This window comes from Pseudorca crassidens, chromosome 18, assembly GCF_039906515.1.
Source record: "Pseudorca crassidens isolate mPseCra1 chromosome 18, mPseCra1.hap1, whole genome shotgun sequence".
Taxonomy (NCBI): domain Eukaryota; kingdom Metazoa; phylum Chordata; class Mammalia; order Artiodactyla; family Delphinidae; genus Pseudorca; species Pseudorca crassidens.
In genome coordinates this window covers 79,145,689-79,167,626 of record NC_090313.1, presented here as the reverse complement: position 1 = coordinate 79,167,626, position 21,938 = coordinate 79,145,689, and the positions used below count along the sequence as shown (strand labels likewise).

Below are 21,938 nucleotides of genomic sequence, written 5' to 3'. Positions count from 1 at the left end.
AGTATCAGTTCTTAACTGAGAGTCAGTTCATCAGGGTACAGGGCTCTTATCCTGGTCCTTACACCCCTGGGAAGTCTACAAATCAACTAACACGGCATGTGAACCTCAGCGGGTCATGTAACATACACCCTTCAAGGCAAAGGCTCAGAACAACTTGAGGCCTCAGAGGCACATCTGATCTAGAAAAGGTGAAGCAACCCCGGCCTGAAGGAATCAGAAAGTCTGGGACCGACACGCGCACGAGTGGCTGGGCCTGGAAACAGCGGCAGCGGACGCCCTTCACCTGGTGCCCTGTCAGCCGCCCAGGGCAGTGAAGCTCCTGGGCTGAAGCTGACGGTACCTGGCACAGGGCAGCTCTGCCAGAAACCTCTGCTGAGTGAACCGGTGGAGGGAACAGAGAAGAACACGTCCAGTGTCAGGTGTGCTGAGCGCAGGGGGCGAGAAGGGGTCGGAGGAGGGAGGGGCAGCACCACCGGCTGCCTGCGGGCAGCTCAGCCCGGGGAGGAGACGTGGACAGCACATCTTCCCCGTGGAGCTGGAGGCCCCTGTGTCCTGAGGCAAGGCAGGCGGTGGGCAAGAGGTGCTGAAGGAGAGCTGCGGACACGCGGGGCTCCGGGCACCCGGACACGCCTGCCTGTGACAACAGCGGTGACGAGAACGGCAACGGCAGGCACCGGAGGTACCTGCCGGCACATCGTGAACATTTTGGCAGGCACCGATCGTCACAGCCCCTGTAACAGCAAGGGAGGCCCAGGAAGGCAACAGACTCCGCAAGGTCATGCTGCTGGGGAGCCCCAGGTTAGGGCTTTGGAGTGTCGCCTGTCAGCCCCCAAGTCCAGTGGCTCCCAGGCTGCAGTGGGCACAGGGCTGGGGCTTCCTCAGAGGACACGGAGGGGGAACTCGTCAGTAAAGCGAGCTCTGACACTGGCCTCTGAAGTCAGACGCTGGGGTGCGCGAGCTGCACACCTGCAGGCAAGTGGTGTAAACTCCTGGGCCTATTTCCTGGCCTCTAAAACGCGTGCACCAGTGGCACCAGACTCATGCTGCCATGACAGGGACAGTGCCCGGCACTGGCTAGGAGCCTGGGACAGGGAAGACACCAGCACTTTCATCTCTACCAGAGGAAGGCCAGGCACACAGGGCTGTTGGTCCCGCTCTGCCCGTGGCCGCGGGGACCGGCTGGCTTCCGCCTGTTCTGTAAATGGGGCCTCCTCGTGAGACGTCACATACCGCAAGCACTGCTTCGCTTGGACAGAAGCAAGCGCAGGCCTAGAGGCCGAGCGCGGGCGCGCCTACCTGTGTCGCTGAAGTCTATGAACTCCTTGGACAGGAGGTTGGTGAGGAGCTCCATGATGAGCAGCAGGTCCTGGTACTGCTCCTCCTCCTCCGCGGGAGCGTCGGCCCGCTGCCGCCCCACGTTGTTCCTGGAGTACACGCGCAGCAGGGTGAGGCACGCCTCGTACAGGTTCATGGCTTTGGACTGGGAAAAAGCAGGCAGAGGTCAGGCTGCTGGGGGAGCCTGGCTGGGGAACATAAACACTACAGAAGTCCAAGATGTAATCCAATAAATTTACTCTGAATCCCAACAGCAGCTCTAACGCTTGTCGTAAACTACATTACAGCACTGACAAAAATGAGAAAGCATAAAGATTACGGTTATATTTAAAACATTAGTTTTCTAACAATAAAATTTGACACTCTTTTTGTGTGCATTAGATTGTGCCTACTAGAAAGACAATACAATTTTGGCAACAGAACCGCTTTACTCCTGCTCTTTAACTTCTTGTACGACGTGGATTACTTTAAGCTGTAGAATGGTTTAAGGTGCAGAAGCACAGAGCACCAAGCATTAGAATAAAGGGCACTGGCCTGAGCTCTGAACAGTGCACCTGTGACGACTTTTGTAACACTGACCAAATGTAACCTCACTTTTAAGCCGGCTCCTTTGATCTACAACAACAACAAACACACAAATCACGAACATCCTTGCTGACTGAATATAAAAGAACTTAGTGTATCTGAACATTCATCTGACTTACAAAACAAAGATGCAAACTGCCACTTAAAATGCTAAGTCCTAGGGTTCTACCACAGAGCAATTTATTAACATTTTCTACCATAATCCATTTGTTTTATCAAATATTCCTCATGTGAATGAGTTTGACAGAGTAACATATTAGCCCTAAGAAATGCCTCATTATTAACATTTTTAGGGCAAGAATTTACATTCATTCAATATGCCTTCCTCTGAACTCTGAGTTCTTTTGAAAAATCTTTTGGAGGTATAGAAATATTATCTCAAATAACGTTCATTTAATCTGAAGCAAAGTATCTATCATTTTGTTATAGCTATCAGGAGTTTAGATCTGGAAGGGATCAAAGTAGACCGTGCTCACCTCTCCAAGATAGCATATCTGCTTATGTGCAACTTCAACAAAAACTTCTATGATGAGATTGACAGTCTCGGGGGTATTTTTGTAAACTTCCATCAATCCAATGCAATTGGTAAGGAAGTCCATTAAAAAGTTGAAAAGGATGGCTACATTGTCAACCTGGGTAGCCTCAGCAATGCCACACAGGGCCTCCAGCGTGGCAGTGATCTCCTGCTTCACCTCCTCCTGCTGGCACATCTGCGGAAAGTTCTCCTGGTTTATCACTCTTAAGAATCGCTGCTGAAGAGGCTGAAGAACCTACAAAAATAAAGCGTGAATTTTTTAAAAGTCTGATTTACGTGCTTAGTTTCTTCAACTTGGGTAAATATTTACTTTCCAAAACATTTCTAATTGTTGGAGGCAAAAAAGCACAAAAAACAAAAAAATACCCGAACCACATGTTACAAGCCCCACTTTGAAGGGGATCCTAACTTCTGGCAAACAAATAAATAACACAGCACGTGCAAAGGTGCTCATATCACCAGTCAACAGGAAAACGGAAATGAAAACCACAACGAGATATCACCTCACATCTATCAGAATGGCCATCAAAAAGACAAGAAATAACAAGTGCTGGCGAGGGTGTGCAGGAAAGTGAACCCTCGTACACTGTTGGTGGGAACGCAAATTGGTACGGCCATTTTGGAAACAGTACGGATGTTCCTCAAAAAATTAAAAATAGAATTACCATAGGATCCAGCAATTTCACCTCGCATATTTATCTGAAAAAGTGAAAACACTAATTCGAAAAGATACACGCACCCCTATGTTCATAGCAGCACTATTTATAATAGCCAGGACACGGAAGCAACCCAAGTGTCCATTGACAGATGAATGGATAAAGGAGACGTGGTACATATATACAATGGAATATTACTCAGCCATAAAAAGCAAGGAAATCGTGCCACTCATGAAAGCATGGATGGATCTTGAGGGCATTATGCTAAGTAAAATAAGTCAGACAGAGAAAGACAAATACTGTATGATCTCACTTATTCGTGGAATCGAGGAGGGAGGAAGACAAAGATAAAAACTTTCAGTTACAGGATTAATAAGTCCTGGGGGGCTTCCCTGGTGGTGCAGTGCTTGAGAGTCTGCCTGCCGATGCAGGGGACGCGGGTTCGTGCCCCGGTCCGGGAAGATCCCACATGCCACGGAGCGGCTGGGCCCGTGAGCCATGGCCGCTGAGCCTGCGCGTCCGGAGCCTGTGCTCCGCAACGGGAGAGGCCACAACAGTGAGAGGCCTGCGTACCACAAAAAAAAAAAAAAAAAAGTCCTGGGGATGTAACGTACATCATGATGACTATATGAGATGTAGGAAAGTGAAGAGAGGAGATCAGAGAGTTCTCATCTCAAGGAAAAAAATGCTCCTTAATTATTTTTTTTTCTTTTACTTTTTTTGGTATCTGTGAGATGACAGATGCTGTCTGTGTCACAATATATGTAGGTCAAACCATTATGCTGTACACCTTAAAGTTATACCATGATGTATGTCAATTACATCTCAGTAAAACTGAAAAAAAGAAATTATTACTTATGGAAAAAATATAAGTGCATGCTATCATCATACTTCCTTAGGTAATTTAAGTTCAAAAGAAGAAAAAAAAAGACTTCCTTGACACCATTCACAGGATTCTGCCACTATCTTCATCTCTTTCCCATTAGCAAAAAAAAAGAGAAGATATTTCATAAAGGGCCATAGGGTAAATCTTTTACACTTTACAGGACGTACTATCTCTGGCCCAACTATTCAATTATGATTTCACTGTAGTACAGAAGTAGCCATGGAAAAGATGTAATCGGTTAAGCATGACTGTGTTTCAATAAAACTATTTATAGGGACTTCCCTGGTGGTCCAGTGGCTTAAGACTCCACGTTCCCAATGCAGGGGGCCTGGGTTCGATCCCTGGTCAGGAAACTAGATCCCACGTGCCACAACTAGAAGTTTGCATGCTGCAACGAACACCCGTCGCAGCCAAATATATAAATAATTTTTTTTTTTTTTTTGCGGTATGCGGGTCTCTCACTGTTGTGGCCTCTCGCATTGCGGAGCACAGGCTCCGGACGCGCAGGCTCAGCGGCCATGGCTCACGGGCCTAGCCGCTCCGCGGCATGTGGGATCCTCCCGGACCGGGACACGAACCCATGTCCCCTGCATCGGCAGGTGGACTCTCAACCACTGCGCCACCAGGGAAGCCCTAAATAAATATTTTTTTTAAACTTTATTTATAAAAACAGCAGGCCAGATTTGGTCTGTGGGCTGCAATGTCCAGCCTCTGTCCTACTGGGTGAAGACCAACACAAAGCTCCAGCCTGTTTTTCCCCTTCCAACTCCCCTGGGTATAAGAGTAAACAGGCACATTCATGAAGAGGATCTCTTAATTCTATTTAAAGCTGCACGTATGAAAATAAATGATTGAAACTGGAAACACATGGTCAGGCTGATTTCCATTCTGGCTCTGAAGTCGCAGACTACTGCCTATTTCTGTTACTGTGCCCTTTCTCAACACTAAGGGCATCCAGTCACAGGGATTACAGGCTGGCAACCTACATGCACTGGTAACTCTTGGTTCCCAATTTAAACCTTATTATATAAGACGACGTGTCCAGGGTGGTGGCTATGGCTTGAATTACATCCCGCCAAAATTCATGTGTTGAAGTCCGAACCCCTGGTACCTCAGAACATGACCTTATTTGGAAATAGGGCTGTTTCAGATGTAATTAGTTATTAAGATGAGGTCCTTTGGGCGGGCCCCTAACCCAGTATGACTGGTGTTCCTATAAGAAGGGGAAATTTGGAACAGACATGGGCACACGGAGATGCAGGGGAATCAGGGTGATGCACCCACAAGCCCAGGAACGCCGCAAACTGCCAGCAAAGCACCAGGAGCTCCGGGAAAGGCCGGGAACCCCAGGCCCTCCGTCACAGCCTCAGAAGGAACCAGCCCTGCCCACACCTTGATCTTGGATTTCTGGCCTCCAGAACCGTGAGACAGTAAATTTCCGTTGTTTAATCCACTAAGTTTGTGGTATTTTGTCAAAGCAGCCCTAGCAAGCCAACGCAGTGGTTAATTTGTATGTCCTTGTCCAAGACAAAGGAACATGTCACGGGTTCTTCATGGAGAAGCAACACACCAGCTCAGGCTGTCATTCGCGTCGGGGAAAAGGTGTCTAAAGTGCCGGGCACTCGACAGCGTTCAACGTCCTCACGCAAGCAGGTCAGCAGGTCGGACAAACTCTAAGCGCCAACCCACTCGTTAGGAGGGAAAACACCAGAAAAGCTATGTTTCCACAGACTGTCTGCGGCAACACATAGATGAAACGCTGGCAGGGCGACGTGGAAAAGCCGTCAAAGGCAGGGGAATGGTTACCTCTGTCCAGTACTGCTGCTTGGTCTCTGCGTCCATGTGAGCGAAGCCCCCCAGGACAAGCGCCTTCATCAGCGTCCTCTGCACGGGGCTGGACAAGAAGTTCAGAGGTGGGCTTCGGCTCGCAAACTGCTTGGCTAGGTTCCACCAGCTTTCACACTGGATCACCAGGTTTGCCCTGCAGGGAGAGACAAGACGCATTACTTGCTTACACTGCATGTGCACTAAGTAAACAAAGTGCAGGGCTACGAGCTTCAACTTCTGTTTCAAGTCCAGCACAGACAACTTGGTATAGACTTTGGAGTCTTGTATTCAGACCCAACTAGCCATTTGTCAACGTAAAGTTTATTTAATCTCTCTTAATTATCAGTTTCCTGATCTATAAGATAAAGATAACAACAGTAATAACAGCCCTAAATTTCATGGCTGAGACTGATGAAATGATTAAATCAGATACTTCATATGAAGTGTTTGCAACAGTACCTAATAAATTACAAGAATTCAATAAATAGTAGCCAATGACAGTAATAATAACAATCATTTTCCTATATAGTAAGAAAACTGAAAACATCTCCAGAATTTGTTGTAGAAAGCACTAAAAATTTTACTTTGCAAAATTAAATTATTAATTGTCAAATTATCAGTTTTTCTCATCTTTAAAATGGGATAATACTAATGCGATAGCTGAAAATTCAAATAAGACTATTCTATATTAAAACTGTAAATTACTGAATTAAATATGTTACTCATAAAGATTCTCTGATGACAAATCCTTGAACATCTATGCAATCTTCAGTCGTAACATGGAAAAGCCCTGTTTGCACTTGTAACAAGACAATGATATATTTTTTAAAACACATTGCTCCAAAAACGCTGCGTCTACCTAAACCTTAGGACCGTGTAACCGTTCACCACTTGAAAAGACTCCACTGAAGTCACACATGTCAGCTCACCTCTCCCTTCTCTCCACCAAAGTGACGAGCAGCTGCACTGTGTCATTTGCGAGGTCCTGCTCACTGCTGCACACCGAGAGGTTGCTGAGGACCTTCTGCAAGAGGTAGCCAACAATCCACTGAGAGCCCTCTGTGTCTGCTCCAAATGCTGTACTGAATGGCACGCTTATCTTCAGAGAAAACAAATTTTTTAAGGTCAGAAAGAAAGATCTGCCGGAAAAAGGAAAGAAAACAAAAACAAAAAAACCCGTAGAGAAATCAAACTGAAATTAGCACTAAATCAGAAGTATTGCTTACTTCACACCAATTTTCTAAATGTATTCATTTCCAAAGTCCAAAAAGGAACATCATCAATCCACTGATGTTTCCCAGTGTGGTTTTCCTATTAGCTTTAATTATTCTCATATTACATACACAGTCACACATTCACACCAAATACAAAGAACATAAATTAATCCATTCCCAAACAGTACTCTGAACTTAATATAGGTTAAAATAAGCAGAAATCACATGATATGCTCTAGGAAAAGTTAACAAAACGGCACGCTGTCCACACAGTTTTCTCCAGTGTGGAAGATGCTCAGCTCTTACTCACATTCTGATGAGAAAATCACCAAGAAAAATGTTCTCATTTCTATAATTCCCATGCTCATAAATCCAAACGAAATCAAACGGTTTTACATTCTGACCTGATCGTACAGTTTCTCATCCACCAGGAGATAAGTCTTTGCCCAGCGTTTTAGAAACCAAACAATATCTTTGCCCATCTGAGGGCTTAGCAGGTGCGTGAGATCTGCCCTTATTGCCCGAGACTCAACTTCTGAAACTCTGAGAACAGCAGACAACAGCCTGTAGGTACAAAAAGGAAGTCATTTATTCCTTTATCAGTTTATTGGCTGTCTAACCATATTTTTTTCCTAAAAAGCCCTTTTCTGTTTCTCAACTCTCTGAAGTTTTCTTCAAGAGGGTTGGAGACAGATGCCCCATTTTACTGCTGACCTTTCAGGAAGCAGGAGAAAAGGAAGAGAGTCGTGGCTGGACTAGTCATGGCCTCTGTTGGGCTGTGATTACACGTGCGAGTCTCAGCACTACTGTCTAAAGAGATTTTTCAGGTTCAAAACAGAGAAATGCACACAGTTAAAAGCTACTTAAAACCCATGGACACTGGTCGTTTTATGGTGTGGGGACGGGCCAGCGACTCATCCAGAACGTTCTGAATACTCAGTCTTGTCTCTAAATCTGACAGTCCTATTTATTTCCTAACAAACTTGACTTTTAACGTTATTTTTAAATAAAAATGTTGCTAGAATTACCTACATAAGTGCATGTATTGTCCTTTCTACACTACCGAATTCATACGCTGAGCAGCGTTAACACAGCACGATATGCAGACCAGTAAAAAAAAAAAAAAAAAAAGGCTTTGTTCTGGGTTTGGAAGGGGGGCACAAGGGATCTGTATTTAACCTGACTTTAGCTAAAAGGCAAAGAAGCAAAGGACTTAGGCGAAAGAGCCCATCATGACACCATTCTAGGAATATCAGCGCTAAGGCAGGAACGCTGCTTTCATTGCTGCTCTCAGGGTGAGTGAAGCCATCTCCCTGCTGTGAAACCTCACGGCAGTTTCAGCCCCTGACCCACTGCTACCTCCTTCGCAGCTGGCGACATCCCCCTTCTCTGACCGTCTTCTTTACACAGGTGGGTTTACGGTCTTCTTGTTTCACTACATACACTCGCTATGCCAACAGTGCTCACAGTTTTAAAAACGATTTTAGAGTGTATGTGAGCAAAACTAAGCCAACGATCTCACAATGCATTTTAAGTTGAAGTATCAAATTTTCCCCATAAGAATAAAGAGCTTAAATGATGTAATCTGCAGGCTCTCAGAACGTGCACTAAGCAATCACAGCAACCATGTAAATGTATGCACTGGGATTTAACCACCCTAGAATCCTGATACCCATCACCATCCATGTGAAAGAGAAACAAGTTTTTCTTTCACAGTTGGAAGCTTTACACTTTCTTTTTCGCCTTAAATTTTTATTCCTATTTCATTTCCCCACAGACTATTATCCTAATATAATAAACTTCTTATACTCGCTTTATTGATCACACCATATACTTCTCTGAAACAAGTATGTATAGATATTAAAATATAATTTTTAAAACTTTCCAGTGATAAGACTGTGTTAAAAATGTCTTCTGGATTGAGTTATCGTTACAAAACTTAGTAGTACACAATTGAGCAAAATATCACACAAATTTAAATAAATTATTAAACACATTTATTAAAAATGAAACTTTACGTACAACACAGGGAATACAGCCAATATTTTATACTAACTATAAATGGAGCATAAACTTAAAAAACTGTGAATGACTATATTCTACACCAGTAACTTACACAATATTGTAGGCCAGCTATACTGCAATTTAAAAATATTAAAATAAATAAATAAAACGGATGTATCTTAATAAGATTAATGTGGCAGGGTTTGATTTTTCCAAATTAGTCCATGTGTAATTTGATTCCTGTTTTTCATTTCAATAGATATGAGCACTGAGAAAACGCGTTCACATAAATTAATGGGAGGCGTCTTTAGAACAGTGGGGTCCCTCAAGTACGTGAAGTAATAAAGCTCACGCTGACGGCACCCTGTAACACCGACAGGTCTGTAACACCCTGAGGTCTGCACACCTGGCCCTCGGGCAGCCGGCCTCCTTCCCACGGCACTGACAGTCTGCTAACAACCGCGCCATTCCCTTACTTCTTCCCTCTCCCACACGAGGAGCTTGAAAGGGGGAGCAATCTGTCTGCTCTAGAACAGTGCCTGGTACGGAGTAAGCACTCGATAGTTACTTGTCAAATGATGATTTCTTCAAGAAATGCAAACCACTTTCTTAGTAAACAAGGTCTGTCTCCCTCCTGCCGTTCAATGTCACACTCGCTCTTTGGACTGAAGAACAACGGTGACTCCTGTTGTTCCGGTCCCCACCTCAACCCTTCACAGGCTTTGCTCTCAGACACCAAAATGTTTTGCTCCCTCACTGATACCCAAGACTGGCAAAAATTGAAAAAGCACTGAAAATACAAGGAAAGCATTCCTGAGGGTACTGCCCAGGCAAGAACAGTGACACAGAACACAACAGGACAGCACCCTGAAATGAACTGACTCCGCAGTTAACATTCACCATGAACCAAATCAAAGCAATTACTCCACCTAATGCTGAAAGCAATCCCAAAAGGAAGAAATAAAACTTTTCCAATAGAGCATTGACATTGACATTTTATTTCAAATCAGAGAATGCAACAATAAAGGAAATAAATTCCCAAACATTTCCTTGATATCCACTTAACAGTTTAATTTAAAAAAAAACATATTTTCTATTGCACAGGTTTAAATGGTATCTATGTTATTTTGCATTAAAATAAAAAGAATGAGGGGACAGCACCTTGTTTGAGTTCATGATTTTGCAACAGACAAAAACCAATATTATGTCATTATTCTCTCTGTCTGCAACCTAATTTAAAGTTTAAGATGCTGAAACTTAAATTGCTGTTTTCAAATCCACTTTTAGGAGGGTATTTAGTTCACGTTCAGCCCTCCTTAACTTCACCATCAAGAATTAATGGAAGTTTTACCACTCCTCTCAGGAAGATCACAGTGAATTCTTTCATCTGAGGCACACTGCCATCTTATAACAGGGCTCTCAAGGTTCACACACACTCAGGACAAATATTTCTACTTTATGAGAGGCCAGGAAAGCCACCGGAAAGTCATTCCAGCTTCCTGAACAATAAATACGTGTTCACGTTCACCTGGTTTCTAAGAATTTCCCACTCTTGGTGCTTTCATTCAGGTGCCTGAACCCGCATTAGCACTGCTTTCTGATGGTCAAGGGCTGTGTCTGCAGGAATTAGACCAAATGTCCCTTCAAGGCCTCATGCATCCAGAATAACCTTACACTTGTCCTCCTCGGTACTGGACACAGCTGCCAATTCCCACCAGAGTGGTACCGCTTAAATGTGCTGAGTACTTGCCATCCTTGTTTGTTTCAAGGCTTCTCCGAGTTTTATCTTCTTTCGTGTGTCAGCTTTACAACCCGCCTGTCCCTCGAGTCATCTACCCGTCAACTCAGAACTTATAAAACAGAATCAATTACAAGAGCACAGCTATAGAGGTCATATTACCTAATCACAGAATCTGTTCTGTTGTACCCTGGGATGGAAGAAGCCTTTTCTCCTGGAGATCCCAAAATTTGAAGTGTTGTATTAATGTCAACTTCAGATGAATGCTTAATGGAATATTCCATTATTTCTGGAGGTATTAGCGGAGTCTCTCCCTGAGTATCATCAGCTAAGAGGTAGCCTTCAGTTTAAAAAAAATTAAAAATGAACACTTAACAATCTACATTTAACAAATTGTACTATAAATGTTTTCAGTTTTATCTGATTTATATACACCATATAAATTGATGTAAAAGTAAATTATAAATGTTAATATGTTAATTCAAGTTTGATGAGAAACTTTCTGTTTCTAAGATAATTAACCCTCAAAAAACACAGGAAAGGACAAAGGACAAAAGTTTTATTCACCAATTTTATAATTCATACTGACATGTAGGCCTTTTATTCTGTAATCTTTTAATAATTTTCAGTACTATATTCTGTAAAGTTAATAGGAATTCTACTATTATCTTTATCAAAAGTCAGTATTTGGGAATGCCTTTCCAAACATTAAAGTTGTATGTTTTTTTTCCCTGATTATTTAAAATACAGAAACACTGACAACATGGTTACAGAAGAAGACCCTAAAGAAAAGTAAGACTGCTGGGATTTGAACTCTGGCTCCAAACATTAACACCAGTGTGACCAGGGCTGGTCTCCAAGTCTCAGATTCTTTGCGTATAAGACGGGGTGATAATTAACAATGATAGTAATAATAACAGCAACAAGGACAACCATAATACCTAATAATAGTACTAATGCAGGGGCTACAATGAATTCCACATAAAACATGTGGTACAGAACAGGCACTGAACACGTGCCAGCCAGTACTGTAGAGAGAAGCAGCCGTAGCTCTGTGACATACCACAGCTGTATCCAGATCTCAAGCCAACCCTACGTATGAACTACCATTATTAACTCAGGAAGCTTCTCTTGGGGCTGAGACTACTCTGCTGGCAATGACATTTTACAAAGAAACAACCAACCGACCTGTAACTAAAATAAGCCAGTGGATATCTTCGTACAGATCATCCAGCACCTTGCTGTCGGCAGAGCCTGAAGCAGGTGAAGCGAGGAGCTGCTGTTGCCGCCGCTGCAACTGCCCGTGGAGCCGCGTTACTCTTTCCTCTAATAAACTACAAGAAGGAAAATATCAACGGCTTCGTGAAGCTCAGTAAGCACAGACCCAGAACGACTTATTGCCACTTATTAGACAGCAGAAATTAAGATGTTAGCACAAAACACATATACAAAAATGTTTATTATGTACACAATGTTCTCATGGCGCTATAAGAATTGTGATTTATTGTTTATGACATAGAATTAAAACATCGCTTTACAAACAATCAAGGTTTATTACAACAGGCATTTGAAAACCGGTTATTCCAAGATGTTACTGATACGGGTCCCATCACTTCTCATACCATGTTTTCCATAATCTCTCTGCCATCTATGCTGTGGTGCCTGGGCTCCAAATGTACAAGCCAAGGAACGCAATCGTGAGTGTGTTTCTGTCCATTTGTTCCGTGTGCTGGGGTACGGGGAGGGGGTGTTTAAAGTCTTTAAACACTTTAAGTGCTCGCCGGGGGATTGTGAATAGACAGTATTTGTCCATGGGGTGTCTTTGGACTGTGTGTACCTTGTCAGGAGAGGTATACAGTGCTCTGCAGCAATGCGTCCTAGCATTCCTACACTGGCTAGTTGATCTGAAAACTGGTCTCGATCATCCTCCTGCAGTTCACTTATCTCTTCTTCCTCACGAGAGGCCACTCCGTTGGCAGTCTGTTATCGATGAAAGAAATAAAGACGGAGCTGTCACGTAACCGCAACACCACACGCGAAGAGGAAGGCCGAGCAGAGCCATGCCGGCTGCCCAGGCAGGTACCAACAAGGGGGAAACTCGAAGAGCAAGAGTGGGGGTATGGCCCCCCCCCACTGTCACACGTAAACACGGCCAGTGCACACCTCCCACCCACCTCCCACACCAGAGACTTCAACTTCTGTCACTGAAAAGATCTGACACCTTTAAGATCCACAGTCCTTTGGATATCACCTGACAACTAACAGGGCACAGGTGGGTTACTGAAAACTAAGGAGATGAAGGTAACTACAAGCCACATCCCACAAAACACGAACCTGTTTAGACTTTTGCTCTCCATCTGATGCTCTCAGCAAGTCCTCTGAAGGAGCTCACCTATATTTCTAGTATTTATTATACGATGAAATAGATTTTTAATTACAATCTGGCTTAAAACTTACCAAATTCCTTGTGCCATCGGGAGCTGCTAGGTGGCACTGAATATAGGAATTGAACACTTGGACTGCGTGTTGGGTGAAAAAGCCTTTGTGGAAATGCTTGTCGTCTTGGACCAGCGTCAGCCAGGACTCCAGCAGCCTGTCGTATGCTTCCATGTACACCATGTCGTCTTTATCCAGCTGAGAGCAAAGGACATTCACAAGACAGATGGCCAGAGAGTAAGACGGACATCACAGCAAGCATCCCACAGCCAGACAGACAGGGTTACAGGTTTTCCTTTAACAAAGGTTCCCAATTATTAATCAATGATCAAGCTAACTGAGCTCGTCTTAAAATTAATTGATCAATTCAAACATTGCAGTAAATATGTGTAGGCTTTTTATTAAACTTTCTAAAATCTTTCTAACAATCTAAATTCTTAGGCAAATAGGAATTAATGTTTATTTCTGTAAAAGACTAGCCATTCAGCGCTTTGCAGATGTGTTTTTCAAACAAAAATAATGTTAATGTTTTTCTGTAGTCAAGATGAGAACTGTTAAAGTAAGATTAAATGATTTTAGAAAAACTGAAGAATGATGAGAACAGACTGGCCTAATTAGCATATTTAAGAACACATGGGGAGAGCTTCACAGATGCCCCTTGACATTTTATTAGAAACCAGGAAGGCAAGGATGGGCCTCAAAGAAGCCGGAGGAGGGCGCAGAGGCAGGAGGGCCCTCGGGAACAGCGCAGCACGTGTGAGGACCCACGGGGAAGCCCCATGGACGGTGAGCAGACGGACTGGAAGGAGCCAGGCCTGGATGCGACCACCATGTACAGGCTGGGTCCTAACACAGCTTCAGAGTAAAGGATTCTGCCACTTGAGGAGGAAGAGCTCACACGGAGGACGCCAGACAGCTCTGCTCATCTTCTCACATGCCGGCAAGAATCCACGTCCGAATTCTGCCATTAGTTAGTAATGTGGTACATAATTCAATCTTTGCATCGATTTCTTCATCCACAAATTCACTAGATCACTATTCAGTGAAACTCGGAACACTTAGGTGTCAAGCACTATGTTTGGTGCAAAAACATAAATAACATACCATTCATTGACTTTCAAGCTCAACCCAATGGAAAAAAGTGAGAAGCAAGCAAAGCACTTGCAGAAAATACACTACAGGCCACAAGAGATAAGCATACACTCCGGGGTCAGTTTTTAATAACGGCATCTCTCGTAAGTAATTTGTTAAAAATAAAGGAGCAGAGCCTTCGAGCTATGTATTCGACCTTAAAAGGTTTTGTTTGGCACAGTTTCAGATGTTCTGTTAATATGTAGCGAACCAGGAACCAGGAACACGAAAGGTCTACAGGTCTGGTCTACAACTTGCTCTCCTGGTTTCCAAAACAGGCCTCAACCTACAAATACACCAACTCTAGAACCTCCATCAGAGAACGCCACCCCAAACTGTTATTTCAGCAATTTGTCAATGACTCAAAAAAGAAAGTAATGGGAGATCTATTTCTAGTATTCCAGCCTAAGCTGGACCATCAGGATACCACCTCCAGATTAGAATACACAAGCACCTAAGGAACTGCTTCCAGTGAATGGTGTTTTATGTCTTTCGCTTTTATTAACCCACGGAATACAAAGAAAAATTGTCATATTCTGGATCAAATGAACCTTTAAATTTTTAAAAAATATTTAAAAGTAATTTTGTGGGGACTTCCCTGGTGGCACAGTGGTTGAGAATCCGCCTGCCAATGCAGGGGACACAGGTTCGATCCCTGGTCTGGGAAGATCCCACATGCTGCAGAGCAGCTAAGCCCGTGCACCACAACTACTGAGCCTACGCACCACAACTACTGAGCCTGCATGCTGCAACTACTGAAGCCCGTGCGCCTAGAGCCGTGCTCCGCAACAAGAGAAGCCATCACAATGAGAAGCCCGCGCACTGCAACGAAGACCGAACACAGCCAAACATAAATAAATAAATAAATTTATTTTTTTAAAGTAATTTTGTGAAAACTTTACATAAGACTAAAGGGAAAGTGAAAAAAACTTCACTAGATAATTTTATTAAGAATTTTAAAATAGCAAACCCAAATTTTATTCCTATTTTTCTGGCCTTGAAAGTGTTTATACTGAAAACAGGCAACATTCTTTGAATGTAACTAACTAGGACATGTTCACGTTGTGAATACTGGACTCCTATTATTACCTGTGGTGTTTGTGTCCTACAAAGTCCCCGCAAACACTGAATTAGCTAATACTCTGGTCACTGCAGCTTTCACCATGCGCAGGTGGAGAGGTCAGTGACCACCTTGTTTATGTGTGCTTCTGTGTACAGACACCTTATTTCACATGCACTGCTGATTCATGGCCAGCAGCCTGTCCAGCAAAGCTCATCTAACACCCACATTTTCTCCCTAAGGCTCACCCCACCCTCCCTGCACTTGGGCACAGCACCCGGAGGCCGTCGGAAACAGCAAAATCATCCTATCAGTCATTGCACTGCAAGAACTTCAATATTTTGTGACAGAATTTTGGAAAATGCCGTTTCACACAAAAATGCGAAAAATGAAGCACTGGAGACGGTGAGAAGGACACCTGTTTATGGTGTGAGGGTGAAAACAACAAGGCAGAGCGCGACCGCCCGGCTTGACCCCTGCTGGGAACAAGCAAGCCGGCGGATCATACGTTTTGTCACTCTTTGCACACACATGTCCATGAACAATCATGAAAAGTTCCACAAGTGCTGATTTTGGGGTTGCAAAGGATTTTTAGCAAGGAAGTGAATTTGTAAATATGGAATCCACAAATGATGAGGACCAACTGTACTTGCAAAATCTAACTCTAGGAGGTTCTAACTTACTACTAATGCTGGCTCTGCTCGCTCATGTACCATCAAATGCTTTACACTTTTTAAAACCTTGACAGCTCATAATTTTGTTGAAGGACAGCCATATTCCTGGTTCCATAAATGCAGTATAACATATTCATTTAGGTTTATAAATACCAATAAAAATGATCAATTCAACCAATATTTTTCATTACATCATTTATTTCCTTCCAACCCCTTTTGTAAATACTGCTTTCACCATCAATACAATTACAAACCATATTAAGTAAATGCTGTTGCATGAACATCAAAAAAGATACAGAAATACTGTCAGTATCCTTTAGTAAACTCTAAACTCACAGAATATTGGGTGAAGGTTTTCCATGGAATAACTGACTGGATGGGAATGCCATATTTTCGTTTTGTCCTTGGAAATATACTGTTTGCTCATAAATTATTGAGCTTGAGAAAACTGATCACCTAAAACTCAGTCCCAGATTTCACTTATACTATCAATTTTACCAACGTTATTACGGCTCAGAGTGCAACTGTCTCTTTACATTCACCTTCTGATTTGTTTTATCACTGAAACATCTTATTCTGACAATTTCCTTTTCTTTGTTACTATGGGCAGAAAAATGAAAAATTCTGAATTTCAAATAGCATCCAATGAAATGTTAAAAACAACAATTAACAACAAAACGTAAAAGATGGTTATTTCAAGACTTCTTGAAAGACTGTGCTATATTTTGGAAAATGCAATTAGAAAACTGAAAAATAATGAAGAGTAGCCATTTATTCTATTTGTGGTGATTCATTTCACTACTATACCATCCTTGTAGGTGACTCTATCATTCTTCCATTTTCTTATTCTTTTAGTCTCTTTTTTATTATGGATGGGAGTTGATGAGTAATGGTGAAATACTTCCCAAGATCATGAAATAGCAAAATGCTTCAAGATATGGGAGAAATCAGATCACTAAAAATCCATAATGTGTTTTAGATTTATACTAAGATAATTACATGGTAATAAATGTTCTTTTTGTTCTAAAGTCTCTAAGAAAGAATAAAAGTTATGAAAAACTGACATTTAAAATAGTTAGAACTGTTCAAAAACGAAACTCAAAAACTAGACCCTGGTGGTATACTGAGGGTTAAACAATGTTGTAAGAAAGAGCCGAATAAAACCTGTTCCAGCATCATCTGTTGTCATGGGATTGAGGATTCCGTATCGTTCACTATATGAAGCTTTGCAAGAGATTTTTTCTTTTTCTTTTTACTTATTATTAGGAAACATTCCTCTGAGAAGCAGGTGTGCTTCCTCTTTTTGCATGATATCCTCCTAAGGAACTGTATCTTCAGCCCCTTCTAAAAAGTCAAACTTGTATATACAGATATTACAGCCTGAATATCAAGACTGTACATCCGCCTGCCAATGCAGGGGACACAGGTTAGAGCCCTGGTCCAGGAAGATCCCACATGCCATGGAGCAACTAACCCTGTGTGCCACAACTACTGAGCCTGCGTTTTAAAGCCCGCGAGCCACAACTACTGAGCATGTGTGCCACAACTACTGAAGCCCATGCACCTAGAACCCGTGCTCCACAAGAGAAGTCACCGCAATGAGAAGCCTGTGCACCGCAACACAGAGTAGCCCCCGCTTGCCACAACTAGAGAAAGCCCACACACAGCAATGAAGACCCAACCCAGCCAAAAATAAACAGATAAATTTTTTTTAAATAAAAATTTTTTAAATTTTTTAAAAATGCACCAATGTTAATCTCTTAGTTTTAATAAATGTACCATGGCTATACAAGATGGTAATATTAGGGGAAACTAGGTATATGGGAATACCGTACTAGCTTTGCAACTTTTCTGTAAATCTAAAAGTATTCCAAATTAAAAAAAAAAAAAAGATACCATAAAGTGAAAAGAGGAGCCACAAAACTAGGAGATCTGCAATACAAATAAACCAATAAGAAATGAGTGTGCAGACTATATAAAGAATTTCTTTAAATCAGTAAGGAAAAGACAATCTGATAGGAAAACAAGCAACAGAGTAAACAAGCATTTCATAATAATAATCATGGGAATTATGTATTGATATGTATGAAAAGATGCTCAATGTTATTAGTACCTGGGAAAGCAAATTAAGATCATATTTCATACTGTGAGTCTGGCAGAAGCTGTGCTGGTGAAGATGTGGGTCAACGGGAATGCAGACACCACCGTGAGCATGGAGTCCAGTCACTTGAGCAAACGATGGGAAACTATCTTTTTATTATTATTATTATTCATTTATTTTATTTATTTGACTGCACCTGATCTTAGTGGCAGCACGTGGGACCTTTAGTTGTGGCATGCGGACTCTTAGTTGCAGCATGCAGGATCTAGTTCCCTGACCAGGGATCGAACCCGGGCCCCCTGCACTAGGAGCACAGAGTCTTATCACTGGACCACCAGGGAAGTTCCGGGAAACTATCTTTGAAAACTGAACGTTACATAGCCTATGATCCAAAACTTCCATTCTGAGGTTTAGACCTTAGGAAAGTCTCACGGAAGTTGCTAGGAAACACGTGGAAGAACGTTTACTTTAACACCGTAACGGCAGAAAAGGGAAACCCAAAATTTCCTTTACGGCAGAATGGGAAAACAAGGTGTGGTATAATATTCACACAACGACACAGCTTACCATATAAATGATCAGAGAAGTTAAGACAAGGGAATGTTAAAATTTAGAACAGCGGCCACCTCTCCTGCAGGGGGGGCGGGCAGCTAGCAACAGGAGTGGATGAGCACTCCAGTTACAGCAACCTCAGGACCAGGAAAGTTCTCGAGTTGGGCTGTGGGCTCTCCCACTGTCACTTTATTATCTGTTTTATTTTTTCTCTTCATCATATATGATATAATAAAGTCACTGATGCTGGTTCTGAGGACAGAAGAAAAGGCATATAAAATGGCCAGGTAGCCTTTCTGAAGAGCCGACCAGATGGCAGAAGTGGAGCAGAAGAAGAAGCGGACCTTCCGCAAGTTCACCTGCCGCGGCGTGGACCTCGACCAGCTGCTGGACATGTCCTATGAGCAGCTGATGCAGCTGTACAGCTCGCGGCAGCGGCAGCAGCTGAACCGCGGCCTCCGGAGGAAGCAGCACTCGCTGCTGAAGCGGCTGCGCAAGGCCAAGAAGGAGGCGCCGCCCATGGAGAAGCCCGAGGTGGTGAAGACGCACCTGCGCGACATGATCATCCTGCCCGAGCTGGTGGGAAGCGTGGTGGGCGTCTACGATGGCAAGACTTTCAACCAGGTGGAAATCAAGCCTGAGATGATCGGCCACTACCTAGGCAAGTTCTCCATCACCTACAAGCCTGTGAAGCACGGCCGGCCCGGCACTGGGGCCACCCACTCCTCCCGCTTCATCCCCCTTAAGTAGCCTGCTGGCCAATAAAGGTAGAGACTTGTCTAAATAAATAAATTAATTAATTAATTTTTAAAAAGGCCAGGTAGAGGCGTCGGACAGTAGAGTGTGGGAACAGTGGGCATGACGGGGGATGGGGGAGGCACTCGCCTCTCCCGCTCTGCTGGTGAGGGCGGTTCGGCGTTCCTTCCTTCCTCACAGTGTCAGTTGGAACCAGGTTGGCAATACGACATCTGCACGGGTTGCTGTGTGGCTGACAGGGTCTTGGTGCTCCGGCCTGATGTCAGGCCTGAGCGTCTGAGGTGGGAGAGCTGAGTTCAGGACACTGGTCCACCAGGGACCTCGCGGTCCCACATAATATCAATCGGCAAGAGCTCTCCCAGAGATCTCTGTCTCAACGCTAAGACCCAGCTCCACCCAACGGCCAGCAAGCTCCAGTGCTGGGCACCCCATGCCAATCAACTAGCAAGACAGGAACGCAACCCCACCCATTAAGAGAGAGGCTGCCTAAAATCATAATAAGTTCACAGACACCCCAAAACACACCACTGGACGCAGCCCTGCCCACCAGAAAGACAAGATGCAGCCACACCCACCAGAACACAGGCACCAGTCCCCTCCCCCAGGAAGCCTACACAACCCACTGAACCAACCTCATCCACTGGGGGCAGACACCAAAAACAACGGGAACTACGAACCTGCAGCCTGTGAAAAGGAGACCCCAAACACAGTTAGTTAAGCAAAATGAGAAGACAGAGAAATATGCAGCAGATAAAGGAGAAAGGTAAAACCCACCAGACCAAACAAATGAAGAGGAAATAGGCAGTCTACCTGAAAAAGAATTCAGAGTAATGACAGCAAAGATGATCCAAAATCTTGGAAGTGGAACGGAGAAAATACAAGAAAGGTTTAACAAGGACCTAGAAGAACTAAAGAGCAAATAAACAATGATGAACAACACAATAAATTAATTAAAAATTCTCTAAAAGAAATGAATAGCAGAATAACTGAGGCAGAAGACCGGATAAGTGACCTGGAAGATAAAATAGTGGAAACAACTACTGCAGAGTAGAATAAAGAAAAAAGAATGAAAAGAATTGAGGACAGTCTCAGAGACCTCTGGGACAACATTAAACGTACCAACAGTCTAATTACAGGGGTCCCAGAAGAAGAAGAGAAAGAGAAAGGGTCTGAGAAAATTTCTGAAGAGATTATAGTTGAAAACTTCCCTAACATGAGAAAGGAAACAGTCAATCAAGTCCAGGAAGCACAGAGAGTCTCATACAGGATAAATCCAAGGAGAAACACACCAAGACACAAACTAATCCAAGTATCAAAAATTAAATACAAAGAAAACATATTAAAAGCAGCAAGGGAAAAGTAACAAATAACATACAAGGGAATCCCCATAAGGTTAACAGTTGATATTTCAGCAGAAACTCTGCAAGCCAGAAGGGAGTGGCAGGACATATTTAAAGTGATGAAAGGGAAAAACCTACAACCAAGATTACTCTACCCAGCAAGGATCTCATTCAGATTCGACAGAGAAATTGAAACCTTTACAGACAAGCAAAAGTTACGAGAATTCAGTACCACCAAACCAGCTTTACAACAAATAAAGGAACTTCTCTAGACAGGAAACACAGGAGAAGGAAAAGACCTACAAAAACAAACCCAAAACAATTAAGAAAATGGTAATAGGCACATACATATTGATAATTACCTTAAATGTAAATGGATTAAATGCTCCAACCAAAAGACACAGACTGGCTGAATGGACACAAAAACAAGACCCGTATATATGCTGTCTACAAGACACCCACTTCAGACCTAGGGACACATACAGACTGAAAGTGAGGGGATGGAAAAAGATATTCCATGCAAATGGAAATCAAAAGAAAGCTCGAGTAGCAATTCTCATATCGGACAAAACAGACTTTAAAATAAAGACTAATACAAGAGACAAAGAAGGACACTACATAATGATCAAGGGATCAATCCAGGAAGAAGATATAATAATTGTAAATATTTCAGCATCCAACACAGGAGCACCTCAATACATAAGGCAAATGCTAACAGCCATAAAAAGGGAAATCGACAGTAACACAATAATAGTAGGGGGCTTTAACACGCCACTTTCACCAATGGACAGAGCATCCAAAATGAAAATAAATAAGGAAACACAAGCTTTAAATGACACATTAAGCAAGATGGACTTAACTGATATTTCTAGGACATTCCATCCAAAAACAACAGAATACACTTTCTTCTCAAGTGTTCATGGAACATTCTCTAGGATAGGTCATATCTTGGGTCACAAATCAAGCCTTGGTAAATTTAAGAAAGTTGAAAGCATATCAAGTATCTTTTCCGACCACAACACTATGAGACTAGATATCGATTACAGAAAAAAAAACTGTAAAAAATACAAACGTGGAAGCTAAACAGTACGCTACTAAATAACCAAGA

At 42.9% G+C, this 21,938-nt stretch overlaps 1 protein-coding gene and 1 pseudogene across 5 annotated transcripts in view; one reads left to right on the top strand and one right to left on the bottom strand.

The window, feature by feature from the left end:
- Positions 1 to 21,938, bottom strand: part of XPO4 (exportin 4) — a 102,137-nt gene that overhangs the window by 10,637 nt on the left and 69,562 nt on the right. For 4 of the 5 annotated variants that reach the window (XM_067713794.1, XM_067713796.1, XM_067713795.1 and 1 more), the window contains 9 exons: positions 13,238 to 13,414; positions 12,618 to 12,760; positions 11,969 to 12,114; positions 10,943 to 11,120; positions 7,443 to 7,602; positions 6,754 to 6,923; positions 5,804 to 5,978; positions 2,397 to 2,690; positions 1,297 to 1,480 (listed from right to left, as the gene is read on the bottom strand). In XM_067713794.1, the coding sequence (XP_067569895.1) occupies positions 1,297 to 1,480; positions 2,397 to 2,690; positions 5,804 to 5,978; positions 6,754 to 6,923; positions 7,443 to 7,602; positions 10,943 to 11,120; positions 11,969 to 12,114; positions 12,618 to 12,760; positions 13,238 to 13,414 (1,627 nt within the window). The remainder of the gene's footprint in view (positions 1 to 1,296; positions 1,481 to 2,396; positions 2,691 to 5,803; positions 5,979 to 6,753; positions 6,924 to 7,442; positions 7,603 to 10,942; positions 11,121 to 11,968; positions 12,115 to 12,617; positions 12,761 to 13,237; positions 13,415 to 21,938) is intronic. The other variant, XM_067713798.1, reaches the window with a different exon arrangement.
- LOC137211389 (small ribosomal subunit protein uS19 pseudogene) lies at positions 19,029 to 19,526 on the top strand (annotated as a pseudogene).